At 37.8% G+C, this 19893-nt stretch overlaps 7 protein-coding genes across 7 annotated transcripts; 3 read left to right on the forward strand and 4 right to left on the reverse strand.

The window, feature by feature from the left end:
• GCK72_020564 (uncharacterized protein) lies at positions 1-1786 on the reverse strand (the record flags this gene model as incomplete). The annotated part of the gene is made up of 5 exons (XM_053733655.1): positions 1-205; positions 269-478; positions 524-768; positions 985-1382; positions 1780-1786. The coding sequence occupies 5 exons, from the start codon at positions 1784-1786 to the stop codon at positions 1-3; spliced, it is 1065 nt and encodes a 354-aa protein (XP_053582568.1).
• A 172-nt stretch (positions 1787-1958) lies between these two features.
• On the reverse strand, positions 1959-2891 carry GCK72_020565 (uncharacterized protein; the record flags this gene model as incomplete). The annotated part of the gene is made up of 3 exons (XM_053733656.1): positions 1959-2165; positions 2210-2383; positions 2460-2891. The coding sequence occupies 3 exons, from the start codon at positions 2889-2891 to the stop codon at positions 1959-1961; spliced, it is 813 nt and encodes a 270-aa protein (XP_053582569.1).
• Positions 2892-4017: 1126 nt separating this feature from the next.
• On the forward strand, positions 4018-4665 carry GCK72_020566 (uncharacterized protein; the record flags this gene model as incomplete). The annotated part of the gene is made up of 3 exons (XM_003099381.2): positions 4018-4139; positions 4185-4394; positions 4446-4665. The coding sequence occupies 3 exons, from the start codon at positions 4018-4020 to the stop codon at positions 4663-4665; spliced, it is 552 nt and encodes a 183-aa protein (XP_003099429.2).
• Positions 4666-5481: 816 nt separating this feature from the next.
• On the forward strand, positions 5482-6868 carry GCK72_020567 (uncharacterized protein; the record flags this gene model as incomplete). Its single annotated transcript, XM_053733657.1, has 5 exons — positions 5482-5567; positions 5616-5804; positions 5902-6036; positions 6083-6179; positions 6227-6868. 5 exons carry the CDS (start codon positions 5482-5484, stop codon positions 6866-6868), a joined length of 1149 nt encoding a protein of 382 aa, XP_053582570.1.
• Positions 6869-11142: 4274 nt separating this feature from the next.
• On the forward strand, positions 11143-16148 carry GCK72_020568 (uncharacterized protein; the record flags this gene model as incomplete). The annotated part of the gene is made up of 6 exons (XM_003099387.2): positions 11143-11215; positions 11354-11832; positions 13363-13849; positions 13900-14378; positions 15799-15985; positions 16042-16148. 6 exons carry the CDS (start codon positions 11143-11145, stop codon positions 16146-16148), a joined length of 1812 nt encoding a protein of 603 aa, XP_003099435.2.
• On the reverse strand, positions 11350-13676 carry GCK72_020569 (uncharacterized protein; the record flags this gene model as incomplete). The annotated part of the gene is made up of 2 exons (XM_053733658.1): positions 11350-11851; positions 13462-13676. 2 exons carry the CDS (start codon positions 13674-13676, stop codon positions 11350-11352), a joined length of 717 nt encoding a protein of 238 aa, XP_053582571.1.
• On the reverse strand, positions 14249-19751 carry GCK72_020570 (uncharacterized protein; the record flags this gene model as incomplete). Its single annotated transcript, XM_053733659.1, has 8 exons — positions 14249-14436; positions 16529-16707; positions 17616-17825; positions 18304-18425; positions 18473-18595; positions 19268-19393; positions 19436-19698; positions 19745-19751. The coding sequence occupies 8 exons, from the start codon at positions 19749-19751 to the stop codon at positions 14249-14251; spliced, it is 1218 nt and encodes a 405-aa protein (XP_053582572.1).
• Between the last annotated feature and the right edge of the window lie 142 nt (positions 19752-19893).

The following is a 19893-nucleotide window of genomic DNA, read 5'->3' on the forward strand; positions in this document are numbered from 1 at the left end:
TCAATTAAATCCAGCAATCAAACGATAATTAACCGCTCGAACCATTGGCTGTACAGTAATCCACCACCCTGGTCCCCACTCATGTCCAGGAGTATTGACTCCTCGAATCTTCACATTCAAGTCTGCATCAATCATCGCAACAAATCTACAGTTTCCAATACGATTATTCATCAGCCATTTTGTCACTTCTTTGTTGCTTTGAACGCTGGAAAGTTATTCTTTGTTGTTGTTGTTTCCAGATTCTAAGATTCAAAAAATGTTATCTTACCCCACAATCGTATTATATTTACATGACTCCACATCGAACTCAATCTGCTTCTGAGCCGCTTCCCCGGCTCTATTGTACGATAGACTACGGTAGATTGCCACATTGCAAGATCCACGACGAAATGACACAAAGTATTGATCGGATACTCCATAGAATGCGTGACTCTCATATCCAACACATTCATTGTAGACCATCACGTAGAATGAGTCACTGTAAAACAATGAGGAGCTTGAATATAATTTTAATTTGACCTACTCAGTCAACACAGCACCCAGAGAATTCTGAAGAATCTGCGCCTTCTCCTCATTCCCCACATGGGTATTGTTATCTTGGGTGTCATAAACCAGACGCTCCACGATATCTCCCCAATAAGAATTCTTGTAGTCTTCTCTCCATTGGTCCATGTTTTTGTTCAATGCCTCGATTCGAGATTTCAACTGGTTTGGACCATACATGTTCTTGTTCCAGAACATTCCATTGATGTAGGTTTCCAAGAAGAGCTGAACTTTTGTTCAGATGGAATTCACAAAGGAAGACTTACGAATTGAGTTATCACTGCATCAATGATAGTCCTCCACTTGTCAAATGTTGCGGTAGATCTCAACTTATCCGCTTTCATTGCCATCTTTAGCGGATTGGTAGATTCTTGTTCGAGGAGACTTATCATTTTCTGAACCCAATGCTATATGGCGCCCTGAGCTTCACGGTGAACTCACATAAGCGTACTGTAGCGGTGGCGTTCTCTGAGAGATATCTCTAAAAATCCCATAACTATCATCGCAAGGATTATTGATAGTGTCCTGCATGAACTTCATCAAAGTGGAAGCAGTTTGAGCGAGGTCCGCATAAAACTCGTTCTCCACAATGAACGCTTTCAAACTATCAAACTCCCAGGACATCTTATCCGAGAGTTGATTGATTTTCCGATCCAATTCGAATAACATGAGCATAACTGGATCCGGGCGGTCTGGATGGAGAATTCCAATCATGTCTTTCAGAAATGCCCCGCATCCAGCGATAAGGAGAAGCTTATCAGCAATGTCCGCAAATTTAAAACTTCCAATGTTTAAGCCATCATTGATAATAGTGATGATATCGGACACTATTTGTTCGCCTGGAAAACTAGTGATACATAAAATAACTTAAAGTACCGTGCAGTAAGATATAGAATTTGGCCTTTTTCAGTTGAAAATGAACAACTTTGAGAGCGTGTTACGGTATCACGGATTGTCCCACCAAGTAAGTTATGCATACACCAGACAGAACAAAAGTAAAACTTCATTTATGTAGTTGACAACTTTTTTGTACGAGCACTTCCTAGCAAGTTACATATCGACAAAGTTATTTCTCCCTCAAATTGTCCCATTTCAGTGCATAATAGAGTGCTTTTGAGCTATCCCCTTAAAATGACTTAATCAGTGATACCGTAAGACCCTCTCAAAATTAGTCATTTTCAACTGAAAAAGCCCAAATTGTACATCTTACAGTACTGTATGTTTGGTCGAGCTTACCTGACATGGTTGGTAGAAAAAATATAGACTTAGCCAAGTGTTGTCCATTGTGTTATATACTATGTTATCATTAGCAATTGTCTTCCTCATAGATCAAATAAAAAAGCCCCTTGTAAACAGAATCTCTGATTTATTAGTCATCGGAATTAGCAAGTAGTCGAAAACAAGAAAAACACAAATTATTCAGTTCGAACCAACGAATCGTTAACTCCTGCATGGACACCGAGAACCATTGTTGTCCCGCCATCCACCACTATATTCTGCCCGACGATGAATTCAGAAGTCTTATGATCCGCTAAGAACGCGATAGCTTCAGCGATATGTTCCGGGCGGCCCGCGAAGCCACATGGGATGGCCGAGCGGTTAGCACCCATATTCTCGTAGAACTGAAACTAACAGAGATAAATTAAACATTCTTCTACATGGGAACCTTTTTCGCTTCTTCCGGTGTCCATCCAAGCTCCGACTCATGAAAACCAGTTTTGATGAATCCAGGATTCACCGCATTCACTCGAATCCCTTCACCAATCAAGTCGATTGCAGCGGTTCTCGTATACTGGTCAATTGCAGCCTTAGCCATTGGGTAATAGGCGAGAACAGTCCACTGAAACATACTTTGTGCCTTTAGAGTGAATTGATCTTACCCCAGCCTTCAACGCCACAATACTAGAAACATTCACAATTGCTCCATGAGTCTTTGCCAAATGGGGTCTCGACTTCTGTGTCATTTCAATCACACTTTGCACATTGATCTTCATTGTCTTCTCATATGAATCGATACCCATACTAACACCAGTTCTCCCTTCTGAATCTCGAATCGAGGCGCCAGCATTATTCACAAGAATATCTAGCCGTCCAAACTTCTCCAATGTTTTACCAATCAACTCGTCTTGTCCAGATGGTGTGGTAATATCAGCGGGGACTACTAGAAAATTGGATTCAGGGATATTCAAATCCAAAATTTGCTGCTTCAGAGCCTCAAGACGCTCCAGGTTTCTCCCGGTTACAGTAACCTTGGCACCTTCTTTAGCGAATAGTAGAGCAGTTTCTTTTCCGATTCCATTAGAGGAACCGGTAACAATAGCCACTTTTCCATTGAATCTTCCAGACATGACAAGGAAGTTGTACTGTAGACTACAGTCTGTAGTTGAAAGATTTTGATCTACTTATATACCGAGTAGAGTGTCGTATCGCGAGACGATTCCAGCTGATTCCAGCATATTCTCGCAATCGTCTCGTTTTGCTCTGTCTCGTTTTGTCCAGCATAAAGTTCAGCATATTCTCGTTCAGCATAGTTCAGCAAAGTTCAGTTCAGCAAAAGTTCAGTTACAGCATATTCCCGCACGTTTAATTTATTTTTCATTCCCGCATAATTTCATGCTGGACATTGCGAGAATCTCGCGAGACGAACGTGAATTATTTTTCTGTGAGAAAAATAGAAAAATCTATGCTGAAGTGTTATTTCCGTGTTCTTTCATTGTGAATCAAGAACAGTGTTCCTTCATTTTGAACTTCTTTCGAAGGTCACGGTTCTAAAAATGTCAATTTTGCTTCATTTTTAACATTCATTTCGTAAAAATTTGCATGAAAAAATGATTAGAAACGTCAAAATTAAATTTCTTTATACGAAAGAATGGCCACGTTCGTCTCGCGAGATTCTCGCAATGTCCAGCATGAAATTATGCGGTAATGAAAAATAAATGAAACGTGCTGGAATATGCTGTAACTGAACTTTTGCTGAACTGAACTTTGCTGAACTATGCTGAACGAGAATATGCTGAACTTTATGCTGGACAAAACGAGACAGAACGAAACGAGACGATGCTGGATTCAGCTGGAATTCTCGCAAAGTGCTGTAACTGATTCTCGCGAGACGACACTCTAATACCGAGTGCAAAATGATGACAAAAGTTCAAAATGCATACAAAATCTTTTGGTCGCTACTGTTCACACATCAGACAACGAGAGAAGATGACAAGCATGGTGGGGATTGAGAGTGTTGTTATTTGTTCCGAAAACACATAATTGTCAGCATTTTCATGCATGATTTTTATATACTATCGTCTAAAGACATTTTTCAGAAAAATTTGGTATCCTGTTAAATATGAAAGAATAAACAATGAACAATCTTGCTAATTGTTAATTGAGTATGAGTCAACACTTTGGTCTAGCGATATTTCTAAGGAAGAAGTCTTATTTAAACAACAAAAGATACCGCAGTCCTGTTAGTCTTCAATTATGTCATACTGGCCAGACGACGCTGAAAATCTTGTTCATCGTATTCAAGACAACCGGCAAGACCTCTGGAATGATAGGAAAGCGGATCTCATTGCGGATGAGTTGCAGAAAATTTGTGGGAAGTAAGTTTCTCAATTTTTAACAAGATCTCTCAAAAACCAACTTAGCGACTCTCTCTACATAATGGTGTACGATGAATGCGGTGGTTATGAAAATCATTCATTCTACGCTGCAACAGATCAAACGATATACTCGTTTCGGCGTGGAGGCTGCAATGTTGTGATCTACCGTAGCCTGGAATGGAATTCTGGAGGACATGATAAATTGGATGTAATCTGTCGGCAAGTGGAGTCATGTCGATATGGAACGATTCCAAGGTACCTGAAAAGAAAGTAGATATCTCAATGACCTTGTATATATATTTTCAGACTCGGTCGATACGAAAATTTTCCAGCATGGCTCATGAAATACCGAATTCAGAATAGTTGCTTCATTGGGATGATAGCAAAATGGAGAAATGCGGTGGTTCGATCAGTGAATAGTAACAACCCATGGGGGCCGGGGTGGTGGATCACTGCGACACTTTATGATCAGACCACACTGGAGAACACGGATACACAGTTTACCTTGGTTGCTGGGTGGCAGTAACTTTGTTATTCAATAAAGCGATGTTATTTATATCGAATGTTTTCATTAAAAAAATATACCGTAAATACTGTATTATAACGGCATGCCGTTATATTTTTCAACCGGCTCCCAGAGAAATTTTGTGGTTTCAGAAACTTATTAAAATTTACCGGAAAAACTTTTTTTGGGAGTTCAATCGGCTGATCAAGAAGTTGCTAATCACGCTGCTTATAATCAGAACCAAAAAAGACATCGGGATGATCACATTCATGAATTCTGAATATAGATGGGGTGCCGTTATAATACAGGTGCCGTTCTATTACAGGTGCCGTTATAATACAGTATTTACGGTAAGCATCCTTATAACATGAAAAATTCTCTTAAAACTGAACAATTTGAAAAGAATTCCTTCCTGTGGTGTTTTTCTTCAAAGATATTCTAAAATCGCAATCCTTTTAAATACAATTATTTCTCACTTCCACATTTGAACTTCTTCATAATTTTCATGACAGCCTGAATAAAAATGGACGATGCAGCCGTTGAGTGTTTTAAGAAATTGATTTTGAAGGAGCTACAGTACCGTTTTTACAAAAAAGTTGAATTCTTTATGGCTGGTACTGTATTCCCACGAGTCCGCAAAGCATTACCCCTTTCTTTTAGCCAAAGCTCTCACCTTCCATTCCCCTTCTTTTTCTTTTCCCCTTTCTCTTTCTCTCGCTTGTCGTTAGACGCGCCGTGTTTTGTGCATACACCGACACGAACGCCTGCCGACTTATTTTCAGGGTGTTCTTTCCGGTGCCTTTCGTGTTGCTTTCGTGTTGCTTTCAATTTTAAATCATGTCTCTGAATCCTGAATTCAAATTCGCAAAGCTTCCATGGATTGCCGGTCGAAGTTTATTCAAACACTCATCTGTCGCCGATTTGTAAGTGTTCAAGTTTCCATTTAACAGTAATTTTTTTTTAATTCTCAGAATGAACATCGCCCAAGCTACTCAGTCTACTGATTGGCTAACTGAGTTCACAAGTGTTCCCACCAAGTTCTCCGTCGATTTCATATCATACGGTGCCGGCTCACAGGACCACTGGGAGATCCGGATGAACTTCGCGGATAATGACTCATCCATCTGGTACCTCTGGCCGAACACTCCCAAAACTTGGGGGTACTAGGATTAAATGGAAAATTGGCAAACATGGTTTGTACACGAAGTAAGTACACTTAATTTTTGATCACTAAAATTTTTTTCAATTTTTTTTCAGAATCGAAAAACCTAATAATCCTGCCGACCCAATCATTCTACACTCCTTTATGATTGGGTTCCACAGAACATTCGTCGATGTTGTGGATTGGTTGGAGAAGCTGTTCAACTGCAATGTCAAAAAAGTGGACACTCTGTATATGTACTTTCATCAAGGAAAACGATATTCTAATCAATTGGAGCCTGTGGAAAAACGCTAAGAAGGTCTCGATGCATGACAGATGCACTTATTCGGCGTTTTTGAATGATCTTTGGCCAACGAGACATGCAAAAGGATTCGTAAGTTTTTTCTCAACTCGGAGTCTAGAATATTCTGAGTCTTTCAGCGCACTTTCATCCATCACGTGGAGTATGAAAATCCTAGGAGGGACATCAGTTACGAGTGTCTATCCTCTCTGGACTACAAAACGGCCAGTCTCGATTTCACAACTCTGGATAACCAAGAAATCAAGAAATACATTGAAAACCTGATGGCATCAGAAATATCTACAAATTTCCAAGTTTTGGTAGCACGAATCCCGGATTGGACGAAGAAAGAAGTGAAGAACTTCGGACAGCATTTTAATCTGGAGCCCTACAATGGACTAGCGCTGGTATACACCCACTTCTCTCCAGAATGGGAAAATCGTTATCGTTATAATTTGACACGTCCAGTATTTCAATACAACCAAAATGAGGAAACGGTGCTGGTTTTCAGTTTTTCGAAAAAGTCCGGAGTGAAGACATCTAGTCATATGGCAGTGGTGGCACGGACAGTGGCAGCGGTGGCACGGATGAGAAACGGTGGATTTCCGGGAAGAGAAGCAATCAATTTTGAGATAGAGTACACTTTGGGACAATTTCCAATGGATTTCGAATCTGAGGATGAAGACGTGGATCCACGAGTCCCACCAAATTTTAATCAAGCAATTGAAAATATAAGAAGGGTCAAATTTCAAAAGTTTTTATTTTCGGCCATAATTCGATAGGTTTTGTGATATTCTGTAGCCAATCCAGGTTTTTGCATGAGGAGAGGAAACCATAAATTAGCTGTATAATAATACAAGAATTCTTGAAGTTAAAAAGGAAAACCAAATTTACAGTATTTTCCTATAAATTCATTTCTGAGTTTTCTATTTTTGCCGACGTGACCTATTAGTTTGTTAAAAAACTTTATTGAACAGAAAAAAAACAGAGATACTTGAATAAATAAAGAAAAACACGTGAACTACAGAAAATGAACATGTTCAAATTCTGTAGTTTAAGGAGAAAGCCACGTGGACTACAGAAAATGAACATGTTTATTTTCTGTAGTTTGAAGAGAAAGCCACGTGGACTACAGAAAATGAACATGTTCAAATTCTGTAGTTTGAATAGAAAAAGGATAAAATGAACCCATTGAATGTCAAAAACCAATATGGTCCGAGTACTATTAAAGTGGAGAGTTGAATCCGGCCATGAAAAGACTATGTAGTGATGAGTGAGTTAGTAGAATTATCTGAAAAGAACAACGGTTTACTATGTCTCATCAACATCAAACTAACATAATCTAACAGCCAAAATGGTAGATTTCGGATATTTTGAACATGTGCCTTGAGAAAAAAATCTGAAAATGAATTTGTTTCGTCTGTGCTTCTTTTCCTGATTTCAAACATACATTTTCCCTCAATTGAACTGACATACTTTTGACAGAGAGACAACATAGAAAATTATCCGTTCCATGACAAAAATTAAGTATAACCGTACGCATGGTATGTATAAACCCATGATTAGAAAAAAATCAGATTAGCTGAAATTACTTTTAGATTACTAACCGCTCCATCAACCCAGAGAAATTGGAAAAAGGATTATATTTAAATGCATTGACAAAATTTTTTGAAGGAATAAAACATGACACGTGTCTTTTTATTTCTTCAGAGGAAATGAATCTAGAGCACATTCCAAAGTTTGCGGCGTGTTCTACTAAATAGTGAACGCGCTACTATTGTGTTTAATTCATTGTCAAAATGCATACATTAAAATATAATTTTTTTTCCAATTTCTCTGGGTTGATGGAGCGGTTAGTAATCTAAAAGTAATTTCAGCTAATCTGATTTTTTTCTAATCATGGGTTTATACATACAATGTGTATGGTTATACTTAATTTTTGTCATGGAACGGATATTGTTGTTTTATGTTGTCTCTCTGTCGGTCGAAAGTATGTCAGTTCAATTGAGGGAAAATGTATGTTTGAAATCAGGAAAAGAAGCACAGACGAAACAAATTCATTTTCAGATTTTTTTCTCAAGGAACATGTTCAAAATATCCGAAATCTACCATTTTGGCTGTTAGATTATGTTAGTTTGATGTTGATGAGACATAGTAAACCGTTGTTCTTTTCAGATAATTCTACTAACTCACTCATCACTACATAGTCTTTTCATGGCCGGATTCAACTCTCCACTTTAATAGTACTCGGACCATATTGGTTTTTGACATTCAATGGGTTCATTTTATCCTTTTTCTATTCAAACTACAGAATTTGAACATGTTCATTTTCTGTAGTCCACGTGGCTTTCTCTTCAAACTACAGAAAATAAACATGTTCATTTTCTGTAGTTCACGTGGCTTTCTCCTTAAACTACAGAATTTGAACATGTTCATTTTCTGTAGTTCACGTGTTTTTCATTATTTATTCAAGTATCTTTGTTTTTTTTCTTTTCAATAAAGTTTTTCAACAAACTAATAGGTCAAAGTGAAAATTTGCATTCTAAAATAAAAATAAAGTAGTTTTCGTATATTTCCATAATTTGGCTACACTTTCCACATGCTGGGCGTAGAAGCGCTCTAAAACTGTAGTTTTATCCGTAATTCCAGCACCGAGAAGCATCATTGTCTAAAAGTGTATAAAACTACACATTTTAACGTAAATTACTGTTTTTTTCACAAAAATCGCCAACTTTTGAAATTCTACTCCTCTTATATCATGAGAGGGGCTATAGCATATATGGAAAATCACCGATAATTTTTTTCATGACAAGAATTGTTTGTGACATAAATGTTTCTTTTTTCGTCCATCTCCGGAACATTCTATTTTTTTTTTCGACACGGATGACTCATCGATATTGCCGCAAAGCGTCGTCGCAAATAATCGAAAATGTGTGTATCGATTTGGGGTTTTTCTCTTTTTCTTTACTTTTTATTCAATAAATTAGCATATAAAATTGATTGGCAGGTTTAAAATACTTTAAGAGGCACTATCTGTAAGAGTGAGAATGTTTGTGTTGGGCCTTGGCACAGTTGCAAAAAGTTGTTTCAATCCGAACACTTTTTACAGCATATATACCCCTATGGTAGTGATTTACAAAAAATATGTCACCAGTCCCCTATGACGTCATCATAGGAAAATATGCCCAATAATCGACTTTTCACCCAAAAATTCATAAAAATTTAAATTTTCCAGATAACATCGGGAAACTTTTGGTACTTGTTAGGAGTGTTTTTGACTACTACTACAAAAATTTCCAGCCCCCCAGACACCCCAGAAACAGTTCAATTAAATTTAATTTTCATGTTTTTTCAACTTCTCTTGAAAATTCCTTCTAGAAGTCCTCAAATTTCACATTGTATACGTATTCTCCGCAAAAAGTTCTATTAGCTCCAATTAGAAACATCATAAAGTAGGGGGACCATTTTGAGATATTTCGATTTTTTGAAAAATCACATAAGGGTCCCCCCTTATGAAAATTTCATTTTTGAAAAAAATTTCAAAAAAAATTAACTCCGAAAATAATCAGAACATTGATAAAACACTTGGAATAAGCCAATCCCAAAATATTAGATCTCAGAAATGCGTTTGAACGGATTCCGTTTTTTTGATCATTCAATTTTTTTCCAGTTTTTTCCCGTTTTTATTAATAATTCGTACAGAAGTCCTCAAATTTTAAAGGATATCCTAATTTCTCGCAAAATTTAACATATAGTTCAGGTGACATCGTTAAAAAACAGGGGGACCATTTTGAGATTTTTCCAATTATTTCGAAATCCAGATAAGGGTCCCCCCTTATGAAAGAAAATTTTTATCAAAAAAATAATTCACTTTTTTCGATGCAAAAACGTTGAGAACATTAATAAAATATCGAAAACATTTTTTTATAGTTTGAACGTTTTTTGCATCAAAAAAAAGTTGAATTATTTTTTTGATAAAAATTTTCTTTCAAAAGGGGGTACCCTTATCTGAATTTCGAAATAATTGGAAAAATCTCAAAATGGTCCCCCTGTTTTTTAACGATGTCAATTGAACTATATGCTAAATTTTGCGAGGAATTAGGATATCTTTTAAAATTTGAGGACTTCTGTACGAATTATTGATAAAAACGGGAAAAAACTGGAAAAAAAATTGAATGATCAAAAAAACGGAATCCGTTCAAACGCATTTCTGAGATCTAATATTTTGGGATTGGCTTATTCCAAGTGTTTATCAATATTCTAATCATTTTCGGAGTTAATTTTTTTTTGAAATTTTTTTCAAAAATGAAATTTTCATAAGGGGGGACCCTTATGTGATTTTTCAAAAAATCGAAATATCTCAAAATGGTCCCCCTACTTTTTGATGCTTTTAAGTGGACCTAATGAAACTTTTTGCAGGGAATACGTATACAATGTGAAATTTGAGGACTTCTAGAGGGAATTTTCGAGAAAAGTTGAAAAAACATGAAAATGAAATTTAATTAAACGGTTTCTGGGGTGTCTGGGGGGCTGGGAATTTGTGTAGGGGTAGTCAAAAACATATCTAACATGTACCGAAAGTTTCCCGATGTTATCTGGAAGATTAAAATTTTTATGAATTTTTGGGTGAAAAGTCGATTATTGGGCATATTTTCCTATGATGACGTCATAGGGGACTGGTGACATATTTTTTGTAAATCACTACCATAGGAGTACATATGCTGTAAAAAGAGTTTGGATTGAAACAACTTTTTGCAACTGTGCCAAGAGGAATCCTCATCTTACAGACAACGCCTCTTAAATATTCGTTTGAAAATATTTTTTAATTAATAAGAAATAATGCAAACGCGCTCCATGGTCACGCGTTAGAGATGAGAGAGCGCAGAGAAATGAGCGGCAACTAAAATTTTTAAGGATTTTTTCCGCGCAGAAAATCCGTTGTTTTTCCTTGTTTTTCTCTATTTTTTCTTCTAAAAACAGGCAAATTTTGTGCTAAATAAATTGTTTAACCTATTGAACATCAAAAATGATATATTTTAACGAGTTTTCTTGCAGAATGTCGGAATTCTCACTCACCGCCGTCTTCCCATCGTTGCCACGGACCCAGCGGGGTTCTGCAGTGGTTTTGGGTGAGTTTCTATGGAAAATAAGTTAAAATTCATGGAAAAATATCTTAAAACAACTGGAAAATGCTATTTTTCCGCCATTTTCGAATAAAAGTTGCTGATATTATGAAATCCATTCGAATTTTTTCATTTTTTCTTCAGGAACCACACCTTGCGGCCAAAAAATCCAATATTGCAACGGCAACTCGGTCTACACAATTCCACTGGACACCCTCAACACCGCCGACATTTACACCGAGCACGCGCATCAGACGACCGTCGCGAAGACGTCGCCGACCGGTTTCTACTGTGCATCCGGCGATATTCAAGGAAATGTCCGAATCTGGGACACGACTCAATCTACTCACATCTTGAAACACACCATTCCAGTTTTCTCCGGTCCAGTGAAAGACATCGCGTGGGATGCCGAGAGCAAACGAATCGCCGCTGTTGGAGAGGGAAGAGAACGATTCGGACACGTCTTCCTGCTCGATACGACGACTTCGAATGGAAGTCTGACGGGACAGAGTCGGACGATGAACTCTGTGGATTTCAAGCCGACACGGCCTTTCAGAATCGTCTCGGGATCCGACGATAACTCGGTGGCGATTTTCGAGGGACCGCCGTTCAAGTTCAAGAGTGTCAGTGAGAAGAAATTGACTGGAAAAAGCGAATATCAGGAAAAATTTAGAGTTTTCAGCAGCATTTCAGCTTTCAGAATGCGTTTTTTCCGTACTTGTCAAACACGGCTCGGGTAATTGGCGCCAAAATTCAAAAATCAAAATTTTTCGAATTTTTTGAAAAATTGCCAATTTTTTATTGCGAAATAGACAAATTTTCGACTAGCATTCAAAATTCGAGGAAATTCTTGAAAATAATCGAAAGTTTTCACATTTTCGATGAAAAATTGAAAAATTGGTCTATTTTTTGAACCCGGGCCTTGGCAAATATGAATTTAGCGTTTTCAGCAGTTTTTCAGTTTTGAATGCTTTTTTTGCATCAAAAACTAGTTTTTTAGTTTAAAATTGCCGTTGTGAGAGCTTTTCCGATGAGAAATCTCATACTGAGGTTAAAATTTTCTCAATTTCCGACAAAAATTTGGAAAATTTTAAGTTTTAAACAAAGTTTAGCAAAAAAATTTTCAATTTTCCGACCGATTTGTGCCATTTTTGTCGAAAATTGAACTGATTTGTTCAAATATTTTCAATTTAGCGGCGAAATACTCATTTCTAATCATTTTTGATTGAAAATCAGTGGAAATCAGAATTTTTAGCCACAAAGCTCATGAAAACAGCCAATTTCTGCGAAAAATCGAAAAAATCATCATTCTTAACGAAAATGTAGCAATTTAATTAAAAATTTACGCGAAAAATCAGTATTTTAGCTCTATGATGCTTTTTTTCCAATAAAAACTAGTTTTTAATTAAAAATTGGCGTTATGAGAGCAAATTTTCAATTTCCGACAGAAATTCGGAAGGTTTAACAAAAAAAGATTTACAATTTTCATGAAAATCAGAAAATTTTCAATTTTCTGACCGATTTGTATCATTTTTGCCGAAAAATGAACTGATTTGTTCAAGTGTCTGCGATTTGGCGGCTAAATACTCATTTTTAGATTGAAAATCTATGCAAATCAATAATTTTAATGACAAAGCTCATGAAAATATATGAATTCTGCTAACAAAAATCTAAAAAATAGGCATTCTAAATAAGGAAATATCTATTTTCATGAGCTTTGTTGTTGAAAATTCTGATTTCCACTGGTTTTTAATCAAAAAATGATTCAAACGTCAAAAAAAAGAGTATTTAGCCACCAAATTGAAAATATATGAACATTTGAGCTGCAAACTGCCTGTTTTTCGACAAAAATGTTACGAATCGGTCTGAAAAATAATGTTTTTTCTTATTCTGGCATGTTTTATTAAAATTGTAATTTTTTGTTGCTAAACTTTTCGAATTTCTGCCAGAAATTGCTCATAGCGGCTTGGCTGCTAGATACTCTTTTTTGTGACGTTTGAGTCATTTTTAGATTCAAAATTAGTGGAAATATGAAATTTTAGCGACAAAGCTCGTGAAAATAGATAAATTCTGCAAAAAATGGCATTCTAAACGAGAAAATGTCAATTTTATCAAAAATTTCCACCAAAAACAGTCAAAATCTCAATTTCCAGACTTTCCACGAGCACACAAAATTCGTCCAAACGACTCGTTACAATTCGGACGGTTCGCTGTTCGCTTCATGCGGAAGCGACGGAAAAGTGATTCTCTACAACGGAGCCGACGGCGAGAAGGTCGGAGTTCTCGAAGACGTCAAAGGAGTCGCCCATTCTGGGACAATCTTTGGTCTCTCCTGGTCTCCAGACGGCGCCAGAATCGCCACAGCGTCAGCTGACAAATCTGTGAAAATTTGGGATGTTTCTTCGAAAAAACTCGAGAAAACCATTGTGATTGGCGCGAAAATCGAAGACCAACAGCTTGGAATCATTTGGACAAAGAAGGCGTTGATTTCAGTGTCGGCGAATGGATTCTTGAATATTCTGAATCCGGATGAAGGCGTCGTTGAGGACACTCGTCAAGGACACAATAAGGGAATCACGTCTCTCGCGAAGAGCTCCGATGGTCAAAGGATTTTCAGTTCCGATGCTGAAGGACATATCAGTACGGGGATTTCAGAGATTTTCAGCCAAAAACTCATTAATTATTTTCAGCATCCTGGGAAATCTCCAGCGGTCAATCATCCCGCTCATCTCCCCACTCGACAATGATCACTGTCGTCAAGCAAGCCGCAAACGGAGATCTTTTCACTGTCAGCTGGGATGACAACCTGAAAATCACTCCCGCCTCCTCAGACTCCCCGAAAATCTTCTCCCTTCCATCCCAGCCGTGCTCGCTGGCTCTCGCTGATGACGTGGCGATTGTCGCGTGCTACAAACACGTGGCAGTCTGGTCTGAGGCATCTGGAGCTCTCAAGGAGAACCCGATCGAGTTTCATTCGAATTGTGTCGCCATTTCTGCAGATAAGAAGATTGTGGCGGTGGGAGGAAAGGACGCGAAGGTTCATGTGTACAATTTCAATGGAGATGGAGCTCTGGAGCAGATCAAGGTCATCGAGCACGCCGCTGAAATTACTTCGGTAGCATTCTCGGATAATGGAGAGTTCCTGGTGGCGACGGATCTTGGGCGGAAGGTTCGTTGGAGGGAGAGTAGAAGGAACGGGCTAACGGTCTTTAGGTCTAGTTGAGGGGCTGGAATTGAGAAAATTCTCAGTTTTTATGTGAAAATTTCACAAAAAATCATTCAAAAATTCGCATTTTTGCGGTTTTTAGAGCAATCTGGCGTACCTTTGGCGCGTTTTGAGTAAAACTTCAAGTTTTATTAAAACTGTTTTAAGCTTTTTTAAAAGAAAACGACACTATTAAAGTTTAGGCTTAGGCTTACGATCTTAGGCTGAGGCTTACGATTTCATGCTTACGACCTTTAGGCTTAGCCTGACAAACTCAGTCTAACGGTTTTGAGGCTTAGGCTTACGACCTTAGACTTAGGCTTACGATCTCAGGCTAACGGCCTTTAGGCCTAGGCTTACGATCTTAGGCTTAGGCTTACGACTTCTGGCTTCCGATTTTAGACTTACTGTCTAAGACTAACGATTTTAGGCCTAGCATGACGATCTCAGGTTAACGGCCTTTAGACTTACAAGGGAACCTTTTAAGTGGTCCTTAATGCCAGCAAAAACGACCTATACAGTTCGAAAGAGGATGGTTCAAAACCTATAAATCAATTTTCAAAAGTTGCTTCCGTGACCTGTAAGTGTCTGAAATTGCCATCTGAAAATGGACCATTTTTACCATTGATTTGCTGCATTTCGCCCTCTCGCCTCCTCCAAATCCTATCACGTTTGTAATAAACTGCGGCGACACTTTCAAAACGTGATCGAATGGTGCAGGTGGTTATCGTCTAGGCGGAGGAAAATTTTGGGTTGGTTCGACCCCTTCGCCATTTTTTTCTTTTTTTTTTGTTTGATTTCTTTTTTTCCAGTTTTTTTCAATGTTTTTTAGAAGCTATCATAAAAGTTTGGCGGCACCTCTATCTGTCAACCGACAAATCTCTGTTATAATCATTAATTGAAAGGGATTCAGAAGGGAATCACGTTGATGGTGGTACAAAATAGACTTATACGATAGCTTCTAAAAAACATTGAAAAAAACTGGAAAAAAAGAAATCAAACAAAAAAAAAGAAAAAAATGGCGAAGGGGTCGAACCAACCCAAAATTTTCCTCCGCCTAGACGATAACCACCTGCACCATTCGATCACGTTTTGAAAGTGTCGCCGCAGTTTATTACAAACGTGATAGGATTTGGAGGAGGCGAGAGGGCGAAATGCAGCAAATCAATGGTAAAAATGGTCCATTTTCAGATGGCAATTTCAGACACTTACAGGTCACGGAAGCAACTTTTGAAAATTGATTTATAGGTTTTGAACCATCCTCTTTCGAACTGTATAGGTCGTTTTTGCTGGCATTAAGGACCACTTAAAAGGTTCCCTTGTTAGGCTTTCGATCGCAGTCTGAAGATGACAAACTATAGACGATTAAATCTATCTTTTCCAGGTAATCCCCTATTCCGTTGGTGCTGACTTCTCGGTAGCCTCCCCCAACTCATGGACATTCCACACGGCGAAAGTGACCAGCGTCGCCTGGTCCCCCGACAACACCCGCCTCGCCACTGGATCCCTCGACAATAGCGTCATTGTCTGGGATATGACGAAGCCGGCGGAGCACCCGGTTATCATCAAAGGTACGCGTAGGACCAAAAAGAGGCACACAGAAATCATATAAATTATTTTTTTCCAGGAGCCCACCCGATGTCATCTGTCAACGCTGTCATCTGGCTCGACGAGAAGACTGTCGTGTCTGCTGGCCAGGATTCGAACATCAAGATTTGGAATGTGCCTGTCTAATTGTACTATGTAATGATATATTTATTTGTTTATTATTCCTTTTCAAACACACATGTATTCGTCAATTTTCACTTCTCTCATTTATTCCGCACTTTTTATTGTAATTCCGCTTGTTTTTCCTCTTTATGAATGTGATTTTCGATAGAAAACGCAAATATACAAATGCTCGATTTGATTTCAGTATTTTCTCTCTTTCACTCATCGTTTTCCGTCTAAAGTTGGATTACAACTGAGAAAAGTGAGATGTAATTTTGAAACAGTTAACAACAAGCGGCGAGAAATTTATTGAAGCTATTCAAAAATGTTTGAAGAGTATTCTCAATGAAATCCTGCAATCAAAATGAAATTTACTTCCCGTGGCCCATGCACCGCCCCCATACTCGAAGCTCCATAAACGTCTCCTTTCGCTGTAATCCACCATCCGGGACCCCATTCAGCTTTATAACTGTTTGCAGAACGAATCACCACATTATGCTCTTTTTTGATGAGTCCGACAAAGCCAGTGTATGAAACATGTTTGTCTCTGATCATCCCCGGAATACTTTCCAAGCTTCCACGTCTGAAAATTACACTATTGAGCAAATGGAAATAACTAAATGGAAGATTTCGCGAACTTGAGAATACAGTTGCGGCCATGGGTGAGTATACAGTACCGTGCAGTAACGTGTTCAATTTGGTCTTTTCCAATTTAAATTGATCAACTTTGAGAGGGTGTTACGGTATCACTGATTGTCCCACAAAGTAAATTATGTATAAACAATACAGAACAAAACTAAAACTTTATTTTTGTAGTTGACAACTTTTTTGTGCGAGCACTCCCTAAATTGTTATGACCATTTTTAGGGGACAGCTGTAAAATTACATTAATTTGCACTGACATGAGTTAATTTGGAAAAGAAATTATTTTGTCGCTATGTAACCCTGCTAGGATGTGCTTCATAAGATGATCCGAATAGGCCGAAAATTGCGAAACATTCTGTGGCCTAGAAATACAAAAAACAAAAAGTTCAGCCAGCACTGACGACTTTAGAATTTCGCCCATTTTCGAATTGAAAGATTGAAGAGTTTTTCCTTGTTTTTGAGTGTTATCATAGGAATGCTTAAAATTATATAGTAAAATGTATTCTCAATTTCTCGAAAGTTCCCTTTAAAGGTATACTAAAGTCAACTCCGTTTTTTTCTGATTGGTGTGGTGGCCTAGAAATTCGAGTTCGGCCGTATATATTTTTCAATTGAAAGGAAATAACAAAAGTGATAGAAAAAGCAATAAATTGAATAATAAATCAACATGGTCGAAGTCGAATTTCTTGGCCACCGAAATGCCCAAATTCACGTGCGATCGCTTTCAGCGGGTTTTAGACCAAATTAAAAAATCTTTCGTTATGAATATGAACTCACAAGCATAAATACATTATTCTATGAAAAATATCATAGTTGAGATAAGTACACCTTTAAAAGAACACTTACGTTCTAATCACTCCATGACGACATGACTCCACTTGATCTTTAATTCGATCTATCGCGTTGCCATCACAGTGTAAAAAGTGATAACTGCGATAGACGACAACGTTGCATCCACCTCTTCTGAACGACACCATATATTGATCTTCGTTTCCTTGGAACGCATGGTTTTCATAAGTTCCACAATGATCGTAGACGATTATGTAGAAGATGTGGCTGAAAATTTCAGAGGTATGTATAATGAGATCACAAATTTTACAGTACTGGTCATAAAGAATGCGACAATTGAAGTTTTTAGTAGAAAATGGTCAACTTTGTGACTGTGATCAAAAGTAGAGCTTCATTTTTGTGATTGACAACTTTTTGGTACAGGCACATCCTAAGAAGTTATCAATCGTCAAAGAAATTTCTCGCAATAGTTGCCCTTTTCAGTGCTAAAAGAGAACTTTTTTAGATGTTTACATTGACAGCCTGTAACTTCATAGGATGCGCCAGTACAAAAAAGTTGTCAACTACAAAAATGAAGCTCTACGTTTGATCTACACACTCCATAAACAATCAATATTGTGAGACTATCAGTGAGGCCGTCTCACATTCACAAAGTTGACCATTTTCAACTAAAAACTGCAATTGTCGCATTCTTTATGACCAGTACTGTATATCAGTAAATCTGAATGTCTCCGCGGAAACTCACTCATTCAAAATTGACATCAAATGTTTTTTGATTTCTAGCGCTTTTGCATCGTTTCCTTTAATATTTCCATTGTCCTGCACGTCATGAATGATGTTTTCAACAGCGCCAGGCCAGTAGGTTCTCTGGAAATTGTCAGGTAGACACAATGCTTGTTCTACAACTTCATTACCTTATAATTTCCTCTCAACCAATCAATTCTTCCGTAAATTCCATCAATTTTATCCCTCAACTCGTTCGGCCCATACATATTGCTATCCCAGAACATTCCATTGACAAAAGCCTCGAGAAGTAGCTGAAAATAAACAGATTATTTATCAGATGGTTTAAAAAAACCAACAAATTGAGTTAGGACTCCGTCGATAATTTTTCTCCAGCGCTCGAAAGTTTCCTCCGTTTTGTAAGGGTCTGCGTTCATTGCCCAAATCATTGGATTCGTTTCATTTTGCTCGAAGAGACTGATGAATTTCTGAAATTTCTCTGATGAAAAGTACCGTGCGATAAGATACACAATTTTGCCGTTTTCAGTTGAAAATGGCTAACTTTGAGAGAGTGTTACGGTATCCCAGATTGTGTCAAGGAGTAAAGTTTTTGTGTATCATACAGATCAAAAGTAGAGTTCCATTTTTGTAGTTGACAACTTTTTTGTACGGTCAATCCCAAGAGAGTAGTCATTTGAAGACGACAGCTCAAAAATCGCACTGTTTTGCACAAAAATGGGTTTCATTCGAGGGAGAAATAACTTTGTCGATATGTATCTTGCTAGGGAGTGCCCGTACAGAAAAAGTTGTCAACTACAAAACTGAAGATCTACTTTTGATCTGTATGATCCATAAAAAGTCACTCATTTGGACAATCTGTTATACCGTAACACCCTCTCAAAGTTGGTCAATTTCAACTGAAAATGGCAAAATTGTATATCTAATTGCACGGTACTGTAGGTTACACTGTGAGCACTTGAACTTACGTATGCATAATGCAACGGCGGAGTTCTTTCAGCGGCTTGACGGAATAGACCAATGCTATGTTCGTTCGGGTTCTTCAACACATCATTTTGATACTTCATCAGAGTGTTAGCAGTTTCAGCGATTTCCTGGAAATGAAGTTCAGTTATGCCTATGAACCAGAATCTCACCGTATAGAAATTATTCTCCACAATGAACGCCTTCAAATCCGTAAATTGCCATTGCATTTTATTCGTCAGCTGATTAATTTTGCTCTCCAACTCTCTCAATCCTTGCATTACTGCATCATCTTTATAAATATCATTCAGATGGGTCACAAGGTTGCCGACACCAGCAAAAATCAACAGTTTATCCTTGACTTTATCGAATACTAATCCTCCGATACCTAAACAATCATTCGTGACTGCAACTGCTTCGCTCACTGACGCAGAAGCTGAAAGTTTAAGTTTGGAAGACGTGAAGAAAAAAAGAAAACTCACCTCCCATGCTGCAAGAATAACAAGGAACTGATGGATTTTCCATTTACGGGAGAACACTTTTATATCTTTCATTTCCACATTGTTACTGATAGCAATGTTCGCCTATCTATTCCTTATAATTGTTGTTGGTCAAAACCTGTTTTCGTAAG

Source organism: Caenorhabditis remanei, chromosome V (genome assembly GCF_010183535.1).
Source record: "Caenorhabditis remanei strain PX506 chromosome V, whole genome shotgun sequence".
In the NCBI taxonomy this organism is placed as follows: domain Eukaryota; kingdom Metazoa; phylum Nematoda; class Chromadorea; order Rhabditida; family Rhabditidae; genus Caenorhabditis; species Caenorhabditis remanei.